The sequence below is a fragment of the Ctenopharyngodon idella genome, chromosome 15 (genome assembly GCF_019924925.1).
Source record: "Ctenopharyngodon idella isolate HZGC_01 chromosome 15, HZGC01, whole genome shotgun sequence".
NCBI lineage: Eukaryota > Metazoa > Chordata > Actinopteri > Cypriniformes > Xenocyprididae > Ctenopharyngodon > Ctenopharyngodon idella.
In genome coordinates this window covers 31,691,212-31,702,238 of record NC_067234.1, presented here as the reverse complement: position 1 = coordinate 31,702,238, position 11,027 = coordinate 31,691,212, and the positions used below count along the sequence as shown (strand labels likewise).

Sequence of the window (11,027 nt, the reverse complement as noted above, 5' to 3'; positions counted from 1 at the left end):
ACATTCAATGAAATACAGTCTATGAGACAAAATAATATTCACTGCACTGCACCTTCTATAAAGGCAAACATTACTCTTTTACGAAATGGATTACACACAATTTTTAAGATAACAAAGTGCTTTCATTATCTCAATAATGTATTATAACATATAGATGAGAAATGAAAAGAACATTTTAAATAATAAGGTATTAAATAATAATAATAAATTGGCAACATGATTGCAGATTAATGCAAGCAAAAAAAAAAGAAGAAGAAGAAGAAGAAGAAGAAGAAGAAGAAAAACATGTTGCCTTATGTGGCCTTTTCATACCAACATGAAGCCTTTACTTCCAAACAGTCTTATTTGTGATTCTTGGACCCTAAGCTCTAATAACCCCTTTGTTTATGTTTTTTTTTTTCATTCATTAATTAACAGATGTTTATATGTTAATGTTTTAATGAAAGTTTCGTTTCAAGTCACCATGATGGTGATCAGCGTTTCTTTAGTTGGGCTCTTGACCCTTTACATTTTAATGTTATTTTTTTTTCTGGCTGCGTCAACTTTGTGTTTGTTAAGCACATTTGTTATGGCCACAGAAACTATGATCTGGGCTGCGTTTCCCAAAAGCATCATAAACATAAGCTGGTGATCAAATGCTTTTGTTTTTGATGATGACATTATCATCCGATAATGGCCTGATTCACTAGGCACGTCCAGTACTAACTGGTCATATAGATATTTTATTAATTTTTTGTGATAGTTAATCTCTGATGTTATAGCTTGAAACCCAGCAGTGCTTTTACATTCTGAAGTTTTTTAAGAACACACACAGACATCAAGAATCAGCATATGAACCTCAACAATGGTGACAATCAAACAAAGTGCTTTATATTGCAGTGCATGATGTGAGCCACCAATCAAAACTCATCCATGGCTCCCATCATGCATTGCAGCATGAGTAAATTATGCAGCTGAATTGTCCTGTAATTTTCATTTATTGTTCCTGTTTGCTTTTATTTTTCTGTTGTTTTGTTGTGACAGTAGCATGTTTTGTGATGTTCAGAGTTGATCTGTTTGTCAGTATTTTGTATTTATTTATTGTCACTGTTCTTGAGAATCATATGCCGATTCTTGATGTCTATGTGTGTCTTAACGCAGATGTTTCTGTGTGTAATGTTTTTTTGAGAGTGTATTCACACTAGGCCTTCTGAACATTGTGTTTGATCCTCAAAACCTGGTTTGTTTGGCAAGTGTGATTGTTTTGCTTTGTGCCCAGGCATGGTTTATTTAGCTGGCCTGCTTGGAAGAGGTGGGCCAGAGCATGGTTTGCATGCAGTGTGAGTGTTAACTATGCAGGAGCATGGAGCAGTTACTGCTTTGTGTGCACTATTGACATTATTACAATGGCAAACATCTTTATTACTACTTTAATAATACACTTTTCAGTTCATGTACTTAATTCAAGTGCTTTTGGGTTTATAACAGCTGTAGTTCTCACCTTATTGATGAACAGGAATTGTAGTTTGCAAGTAAAGCTGCAAAATTCCTCCATTAACATCAGCTGCCTTCATAGTTTGTAATAATCCTCTGATACATGCAAGTGAAAATCGCTGCGCAGCATAAATGATAAATCTATTACGCAATATCTTAGCGAAAGTGCATTTCTTCCTGTTTTCTTCCATACAAAAAGTTGCATCATATATGACGTTATGACGTACATTTTCTCTTGCCACAACAAATGTGCTTCATAAAAGTTGAAGCAACCAGAGAAAAGCTAATATTAAAAGGTAAAGGTAAACACTGAACTCCATCACGGTGACTTGAAACGAAACATTCCATTAAAACATTAATTAACATATTTTATCGCTTTCCTTCACTGATTACTAAGATCAGGTGTCACCACTAATGGTCAATCATCACTTAATTAATCACTTAATTATCTCATTAACTTTAACACTGCTTCAGTGTTACTTTTAACACCCTGTAGTGTGGACACATATGTATACTAAGGGGTGTTAATATTAACACTGGGGATTTTGCTGTGTACTATGACAGAGCAGAAGACTACTGGGGGTCAGGAGGCCATGAGGAGCAGAGACAGGGAACACAGAGAATTCAGGGATGGCCTCCATGGCCATGATAGAGCAGACAGAGAGCACAGAGAATTCAGGGATGGCCTTTGTGGCTGCGTGGCCATTGAAGCTTGGGGCATACAGGTCATACAGGTACAGGTAATTCTTGTCTTTATAATGCTAGCAATAGAAGCAATATATTAACAGTTCTGTTTTTAAGGTTGCAAATATGTGCATGTAACAGTTAAAAATATTACAATTAGGTGTAGTTAGAATGCATGTGGTATACCGTATTACCTGAGTGGTAGAGAATGAAAGGCAGAAAGGGAGAGAAAGTGTAGCTTTAGAAATGCTGTATGGAAAAGAAACAGATGCCATTGAAGAATAGAATCTAGCCTAATGGCATTCCTATTGTCTGCTCTATTCTATTTCGACACTAGTTTGCGCTCCATGTCAATCTCTGAAACACAAGCAAATCTAAATTTAGCTCTAGATGTCATCAGATTAGCAGATCCACAGGAGCTTTACTCTGTCAAACTCTATATAAATGTTTGTTCACAGCGCATTTATTACACTTGATGACCACGACTCAAGAATAGAGTCTTACTGTCAGTAAGTAATATAGCTAGGTAATATTTTCACCTGATTTCATGACCTTCGTTTACTGTATGTAAACTAATATGATATACTTTTTTATGGCTATATAAATATTTGAAGCTAATTGATAATGCATAAATATTGAGATTATATGTCACAATGCAATCTCTATATAACTATAATTGGGACATTCATTGCGGTAAATGAAATTTATAACTTCAAAACAATCACACAAACATTTTCCACTTTATTTGTTTCTGCATAAATACAAGAATGAAAGTATGTAAACTGAAGACATATGTTTTTTATTATTTGCTACATAAATATTTGAAGCTTATTGATAGAGTATATTATAAATGTTGATTATTTATTTCTCAAGGATTAGTCATGGTCATCTCATAGAGACTGTGTTTTTGTTGTCTGTCTAATTGTCTCCCAGATGTGCGCACAATGGCCAGTCAGAATGCCAGTGGTGATGAGCAGATGCAACTGATCCAAGTTGACCCCGTCCGAAGGAACATTTCACTGGCGCTGACCCAGATCTTTGTTTGGCCCTTTATCTACCTCATCTTCCTCATGCTCTTAATATTCTCCAAGAAAGAGACTTTCAGAACAGAGACACGCTATATATTGTTTGGTCACTCTCTCTTGGTAGACCTAATATTTCTTTGTCTGACAGATTTTGTGGTGCTCTTATCATACAACTTTGTTTTATTACCTCTGCATTTCTGTATCCCCATATGCATGTTAATGGAAGCTATCACAGCATGTGCACCACTGACTATTATAGCCATGTGCGTGGAGCGCTATGTGGCCATTTGCATGCCTCTCCGACATCATGCGATCTCCACCTCTAGAAGAGCCATAATGGTGATTTTAATGATTTGGATCCTGAGCTCCATAAACCCCTTTGTTGATATGTTCATTCTCATCAGCACTGCCTCTCGTGAATACTTGTCTCAACTCACACACTGCCACTATGAGATTATGATTCCGGATAAGATTCGTCATTTTGCTAGGGGTCTGTTGTATATTGTGGGGCTTGTGGCTATTTTGATCATTGAAGTCTTTTGTTATGTAATGATATATATTGCTGCACGTGCAGCATCTGGTGACAATAAGAAGTCAGCAGCAAAAGGGCAGCGAACCATTTCCCTCCACATCCTTCAGCTGTTTTTATGTACTGCCGAGGTGATGTGCCCTTACATTGAGAATGTAGTTATGGAGTATGATATTCAATCATATCTGACTGTCCGATTTATAAATTTCCTGGCATTTAGTATCACTTCTAGAGCAGTAAGTCCTCTCGTCTATGGGTTCAGAGATGAGAAATTCTATGCAGCTATGGCTTACTATATCAGATGCAAAAACAACACCATCTCATCTGACACAACTAAACAATCATGATTATCTTTTAGTAAAGTCTTACAATCAAACTACATGTTTTTTAAACGTTTTTAAAGTGCCCATGTGATTTTAACAGGCCTAAATGCATGTCATAAAGTTATTTGTATCATATCACATATTCTTCAGAACATTCTTTTCTCCAGTTTTGATTTTAAAAAATGCATTAGAGTGGCTATAATATTCCATGTAAAATCATGCAGAGGTTGTATTTGTCTGGCCAGTAAGGTCTTTGGAAGGTACCTCTCAGACGCAGTATGTTGTTTAATAGCGACCTCTGTTGGTCCGATTGAGCATTATTTTCTGTACATCATATACATGTAAATGTATTAAATGAAAGTCAATTATTTCTGTATAAATACAATCTACATATAAGGAAAACACATAGCACATATAGCAAGTGTTTTAGGTAGTCTTTTGGTGAACATCATTGACGAACAACAATGTAAATATGCACAAAAAAATATTGACTCAAACTCAACAAATTTAGATTTTGGATTTTTCAGTTGTTTTGTTTTCTAAATGTGTTTATGTGTAACATCTGTAATGTTATGCCACCCTGGATGCAGCACACTTTCTTTCTGAGGCCTCTTAGGAAAATATTAATATCAGTTACCACAAGTGTCACATGTCACACCCAATTGAAATAATGAAAAATAAATATCATATGCAATAATGTAAATACATAACATGAGCAGACTATCTGTGTGATGCTCATATCTCCTTTAATATAAACATATATTACTCTCAAAATATTTTACACACTATTATAGTAGATATGTTCATTGCAATCATCAGATAAGATTGTTACATTACAAAGAATCAGCCCTTTTGTTAGTATCTCAAACAAATACCCTAAATGGGTAATGAAGATAAACTATTAGCACAATTATTTGAAAATTAACTAACAGCAACATCATGCAAATAAAAGTTTTAATGCTAAAATGTTTGTTATGTGTCTATAATGTTTTGTGGCCTTTGCATGCCACTGTGACATGATGCAATCCTGACAAAAAATTTCTGTGTATTCTTGAGGTTTGGACCCTGAGCTCTATAAACTCTTTGTTTATGTGTACTTTCTTATACCACTGCATAAGATAAGTACTTTCTGAACTCTCCTGAGAGGTTTCATCACTTTTTAAGGGTCTTTTTTGAGTATATTTTATGATTACTCTTTAAAAAGGGGTTTAAATGTATTTTGAAGCCAAATGGTTTTGTGGGATAGGTTTTTTCACCATTAAACATTTACCATACAGACAAACTGAACTTTCTATATGCTACAAATGTTTTAACAGTGCAGCAACAATACTGGCCATAAGGAAATAAAATGATAAATGAAACGTATAACTAAAATTGCATAAATATCCAAACATTTCAAAAAAAGTTAATCAGAAACACTCTTGTGGAAAGCCTTCCCAGAAGAGTGGAAAGCAGAGCACCAACTCCATATTAATGTCTATGTATTTAGAATGTGATGTCCATGTTGGTGTCAGGTATCCCAACACTTTTGCTAATACATTGTTTAGGGTTTCTTTCTTACTGATAAAGTTTCCATAGTCATGACAACAAGGACAGTACAAATAGTCCTGATTAGTTGTCTCACAGCGTGCTATTTGAACAACTTGATAGGGAACAGTTGAAAAACTGTTCAGACCAATTCACTCTGACTATTCAAAGCTGAAAGATAGGTTGAGGTCGATTGAATTGGTCTGTCAAGAGCTTTCATCAGTTATCTATGAATGTAACCCAAAGACACACAGTATAGCTATGTCTCTTTATATTGCCTTCATAGATATATTTTTGCCTAATAAGCTTTTTTTTTTTTCTTATCATGTGGACTTGTTTTTCTGCCACACCCCTTTGAGACGTGCAGGCCATGCTCATCAATGACCTGTGCCTGTTATGTTCTCAATACACATTGTTTTGTGATTGCTAGTCATCATATAGTACTGCAGCCCAACCACTAAGAGCTCCCTACTGTTTACCACAGCCTTTGTGCTGACATAGTGTTTAAATGTGCGTCAAACCCTATCTTTCCTTGAACTTAAACCAGTAAAATCAAGATTAAAGGTCCGAATAAACGGATCAATACACTGCATGGAGGGCAGAGTCCTTCAGAAGTATATAAATACTGTTGGGCAGTGTTGTCCACTTTAAACATCGAAGAGCTTTACTTTAAGACAAATACAGGCTTAAAGGATACCTCTAAATCTCTTTTTTTTTATTAGTAAAAGATTGTAAGGCGATATGCAGGCTTTTAGAAACTGTGGTGTGTGTGCTAGTGGGAGTCTTCTAAAAGGCCGGACCGACTTCCTGGTTGCCCGGAGAAACATGGCAGTGCTGAGACGGACCGCCGCGTGCGTTCAACTTCTCAAGTAAGATTGCGTGCTTTTTTGCAATTTTAATGTCGTGGTAGATATGCGGGTGTTATTTTTAATTAAGCTCTATGCTCAGTCTAATTTATTTTCTTAATTTAAAGGGACAAGGCCAATGTGTTCTGCAGCAGCCCCGTTCATCAGCGTCTCCTGCGCCTGCCGGAGGTCGCCAGATCCAATGCAGTCGCGTTCAGTGTCGGCAGCACCCTCTGTGCGGTTCCTTTTACACAGGTAACCACACGTTTAAATTCTGCATTTACGCTAAAGACATTGGGGAATTGACAAACTTGTGAAACGCACGTATGGAGAGCTGAGAGCGTGACAACAAGCTTACGGTCGCATTAGCGATTCTTTTAAATGTTTTTTTTTTTTTTTTTTTTTTTTTTTTTTTTTGCGAAATGAAATGGTTTTCTTATTGAATTCTGCCTCTTTGCAATTAGTTTGATTGAGGCATAACAAAACAATAAATCTGAAATCTTCCAAAAGCTTATAAAGGGACGTTTTAATCCAATAACTGGCCTGTATGCTTTATTTTATATTTACATAATTTTTCCAAGAATACCACTTTTTACAACAAAACATGTTGAAAGTTGCGGCTGAGTCAGGTTTATTCAGTAACCGTTGTTGATTCACTAAAAAGAACCGACTCATAAGAGTCGTTAGTCTCGGACTCGCTCAACGTCTTGTTGATTGGTACGCTTCTGATTAACTGAAAAGAACCAGCTCATAAGAGTCATTTTCTAAAAATATAAATGAATAGAACGAGATTCCGATCCTGTTCCTTACTATTATAAAGACAAGTGTGTAATAAAAGCATCCCTTTTACCTCCAGCAGGTTGAAAACCTCTCGCATGAATCTTTGATTCGTCGGGCATCTTGTCTGGTCACAGACAGTGCCAACACCTATCTCTCTCAGACCACGCTGGCTCTTGTGGATGCCCTCACACAGTATGCCAAGGTAATACTTATAAACACTGCATTTTAAAACTGTAGTCTGCTCAGTAAAACTTTACAATGTGCTTGATGTCTAAAATATTATGTTTAATGTCTTTTCTTAGGCACTACATACACTCATTGCCCTTCAGAAGCGATACATTACCTCAATAGGAAAACTGACCCCTGCTGAAGAGGACAGCATTTGGCAGGTGATCATTGGCCAGAGAGTAGAGGTAAATTCTGTTCCTTTACATGTTTGTTTACTTTTTGTAGAACAAGGTCTGGTTTCGTTTATCTAAGTGTCGTTTACCTTTTGCAACAACATGGATCATGATTAGTAGGACTGATTAACAGACTTTGTTGTTATCGAAGGAGTTATATCTCATTTCAGAGATTTCACAGTGTTTCTCCCTTTTGTCAGGTTAGTGATAGATTGGAAGAATGCAAACGCTTTGAGTCAAACTGGATCAATGCCATCCACATCTGTGAGTTGTCAGCAGAGGCAGCCTACAATTCAGGTATGTTTATCAATTGTCCTTAATTATTAAACCTGTAATCTACTATGCAATCTATTAAAAAAGCACTTCTGGTACATATGAGATTGATCTGGTCTGTGAATTGATTCAATCCTAATATTTTTACAGGGGCGGAGCATGCATGCACAGCAACAAAGACTAACCTGCAGGTGGCGCAGTCCAAAGTGGAGGAGATTAGAAAGATCTCAAAAGAAGCACAGAAAAAACTGGCTGAGACTAAAGCGGAAGAAATCCAGAGAATGGCTGAATATGCTTCTAGCATTGACATTAATGACCTGGAAGATATTCCAGAGGCCTACCTTCGTGAGGACTAGAAAAACTATGAATGTTCTTGAGTTAGCAATTCTGTAGCAAGCAGTGAATCACTCACCGAGTATGAATGAATCCAGAATGCACCTTGATATGAATTTGCAATGAGTATTAGATATGGAATTTAAAGATATGGAATTTAATCAATATATGTGTTCATAACAATAGAACAGGTAAAAGTCCAACAAATGTTTATAAAATAACTTGTATTACCTGTTAAAGAAAACAGAAAAACACAGCTTGTAAGATCCATAGATTGCTTTGGAAATAACATTGATTTGGTATTTGTATATATGTATATATTTTTATATTGTTTATTTTTTGATGCAATTATGTGCATGTTAATGCAACATTGAAATTGTATCACAGGATGTTGTGATATTACAATGTATAGTCCTACAAAGTTGCAATCAATCTGTTTTGTATGTTTAAGAGATTAACTGTTATTTATTATCTTAATAAATGGAAAAATTATTCAGAACAATTTTTGCAAAATGTCTGAATTCCTATAACTTATTTTCTTGAACTGAATTATGGTGCCTTGCTGTTTGGCAATGAATTGATTTGTACATTTATAATATTTTGTGGCATTCACACTTAAACACTTAAATGACATAATTTATTTATTATAAATGTTTAAATTACAGTTAAATATGCTTTCATTTAATGTGTTTCATGTAGAAGTTCACAATTTTAACCAACAGAGGGCGATGGCATGCTTTATTATGGGAAAAAAATGAGAGAATGATGTCAGAAATAAACATTGTTTATTATTTTAGTCTAATTACAATACAGAAGTCTTTCAGTTATTAACTGTAAAAAGGACAGTAAAAAATGGATTAGATTTCTGTAATCATTTATATATTTTTTCTTTTGAAAACAAAAACAGATGTTATGCAGAATAGAAGCCTCAGTTATTCACTTATATTGCATATTTTTCCCATATAATAAAATCAATGGTGACTGAAATTGTTGTTCTGCCTAACATCTACTTTTGTGTTTCACAGATGATAACAGAATTATCTTTTGCAAAGAGAGCTATAAAAGCTAAAAAGTTGATTTTTTTATTTGACACAAAATTGATTTAATTGATGGCCTGTATTTATACTGAGAATCCAAGGAGTTTTCAACCTCTACGAACTTCTAACACTTTATAATAACTACCATTAAAAACATAAACTATCAATGCTACATTATATAATGTTCTGCAGATCTTAGAAAATAATTCAAAATGTCTTAAAATGTAAGAAAATTCAATATGTTCTCTCTTCTCCATGATTCATGAACTCCACAAAAATATTTGTATGTGCATCAAGTTCCAGAAGTCTTGTTGTATTAGAGGAGTTACATACATTCAGAAGAGGACCAATAAAAATGATTGATTGGTGTAAATGGCACCACTCAGCTGGGGATTTATCACTCTTGGGAAGACATAAATAAAACACAAGGATCATGGAAAGCGTGCCCAGCATGGCTCACTCTTTAATCTGAGTGAACTGGGCGACATCTCCCAGCACCCCATTGAGCCAAGCCATTCCAATATGTCTAGTTTTGCAATGTTACAAGGAACATTTTAGCAAATGCATTCCAGCACGACCAAATGAAGTTGAGGAATTCACAGTTTAGTACAGCTGACAATTTGAATAAACAGCATATGTGAGCCTATTGAATATCTTTATCGATTAAAGGGATAGTTCACCCAAAAATTCTGTCATTACTCAGCCTCAAATTGAAAAAAAAAAAAACGCTATGGAAGTCAACGGGGTCCATCAACTGTTTGGTTACCAGCATTCTTCCAAATATCTTCTTTTGTGTTCAGCCGAAGAAAGAAATTCATACAGGTTTGGAACAACTTGAGGGTGAGTAAATGATGACAGGATTTTCATTTTTGGGTGAACTATCCCTTTAAAGGAGCTTTAAATACCCTAAAGATATCCCGGGACACTCTTTCGCTTTTAGACTTTGTGCAGCCTTATTTTCTCCATTAATTCGAAGCCGTTGCTATTATAATTTCATCAATCAGTTGTCTCCGAACGAGTGTAAATGCTAACTGCATCGCAATGCTCTGCATTTTTGACGGGTTTATTTTTAGTTGGAAACCGCTGCTGGACTAAAGGTACCGCCCACGCGCGGTTCGGCTGCTGTGGATCAGACAGACACCCGAGTTGATTCAACAAGGAGGAACTCACTACTGCAGTCAGAAACCATGGCAGAGGAAGTAAGACACATCTTTGGGAATAGCACGTTTTTCAATGGGCTACTACCTTTCCTCGGACTTCTGTTGAGCGTCTGCACCGGTGGGTACTTTATCTTTTCCAGGATGACAACAAGTCATCTTGAATTGGATTTACCTTAAAGTTAACGTACCTAGCGAGCTGGCATCAGATGGCTGCTATTGTATGCCCTGTGTAAAAATGTTCCGTTAGTTGTTAAAGTTAAAATGAACTGTTATTAAACTAACAATAAACTGTTCTTTTTTTTTTAGAAAGGGTTTTTTTTTTTACCTTAAGATATGCTTAGGTTAGTGAAACTTACACAAGCGAAGTCCAAGTACTGCCTATATTAATATCTTGTAATCACTTTAATTTGAATGATTTATTTTCTTATAATATAATATACTTGGTAGAATTCTTTTATAAAACAGTTTTTGTGAGTTTTATGTATGATGTACAAAATCAGTTTATAGTTTTTCTACCTATATATTGCAAATATTTCAAAATATTTTTAATTTTCAAAAGACTTTTAATTAATAGCAACATGGCTTTAAATTACTTTAAAGATGCATTCAGTAATTTTTTTTGCTAATAAAATGTTTT

General features: G+C 35.3%; 3 protein-coding genes across 5 annotated transcripts in view; all 3 read left to right on the top strand.

Annotated features, from left to right (window-relative positions):
- Positions 1-1,981: 1,981 nt before the first annotated feature.
- LOC127495776 (odorant receptor 131-2-like) lies at positions 1,982-4,578 on the top strand. The gene is made up of 2 exons (XM_051863038.1): positions 1,982-2,207; positions 3,091-4,578. Exon 2 carries the CDS (start codon positions 3,102-3,104, stop codon positions 4,056-4,058), a length of 957 nt encoding a protein of 318 aa, XP_051718998.1. The 5' UTR covers positions 1,982-2,207; positions 3,091-3,101; the 3' UTR covers positions 4,059-4,578.
- A 1,621-nt stretch (positions 4,579-6,199) lies between these two features.
- Positions 6,200-8,695, top strand: LOC127496067 (diablo IAP-binding mitochondrial protein-like). 2 transcript variants are annotated; one of them, XM_051863657.1, is made up of 6 exons: positions 6,200-6,430; positions 6,535-6,661; positions 7,266-7,388; positions 7,489-7,599; positions 7,788-7,884; positions 8,011-8,695. In XM_051863657.1, exons 1-6 carry the CDS (start codon positions 6,303-6,305, stop codon positions 8,214-8,216), a joined length of 792 nt encoding a protein of 263 aa, XP_051719617.1. In that variant the 5' UTR covers positions 6,200-6,302; the 3' UTR covers positions 8,217-8,695. The 2 variants fall into 2 exon arrangements, with proteins under 2 accessions (XP_051719617.1, XP_051719616.1); XM_051863656.1 differs by having other exon boundaries at positions 7,263-7,388.
- Positions 8,696-9,692: 997 nt separating this feature from the next.
- LOC127496019 (nectin-3-like protein) overlaps positions 9,693-11,027 on the top strand; it is a 43,986-nt gene continuing 42,651 nt past the window's right edge. Inside the window, exons 1-2 of one of the 2 annotated variants that reach the window (XM_051863548.1) lie at positions 9,693-10,070; positions 10,304-10,508. In XM_051863548.1, the coding sequence (XP_051719508.1) occupies positions 10,418-10,508 (91 nt within the window). In that variant the 5' untranslated portion in view covers positions 9,693-10,070; positions 10,304-10,417. Of the gene's footprint in view, positions 10,509-11,027 lie in introns of both variants that reach the window. The other variant, XM_051863547.1, reaches the window with a different exon arrangement.

Coding starts and splice junctions, on each gene's coding strand:
- LOC127495776 (XM_051863038.1), top strand. CDS start 3,102: ATGGCCAGTCAGAATGCCAGTGGTGATGAGCAGATGCAACTGATCCAA.
- LOC127496067 (XM_051863656.1), top strand. CDS start 6,303: ATGCAGGCTTTTAGAAACTGTGGTGTGTGTGCTAGTGGGAGTCTTCTA. Junction 7,389..7,488: donor CCCTCACACAGTATGCCAAG/GTAATACTTATA, acceptor GTCTTTTCTTAG/GCACTACATACACTCATTGC. Junction 7,600..7,787: donor TCATTGGCCAGAGAGTAGAG/GTAAATTCTGTT, acceptor CCCTTTTGTCAG/GTTAGTGATAGATTGGAAGA.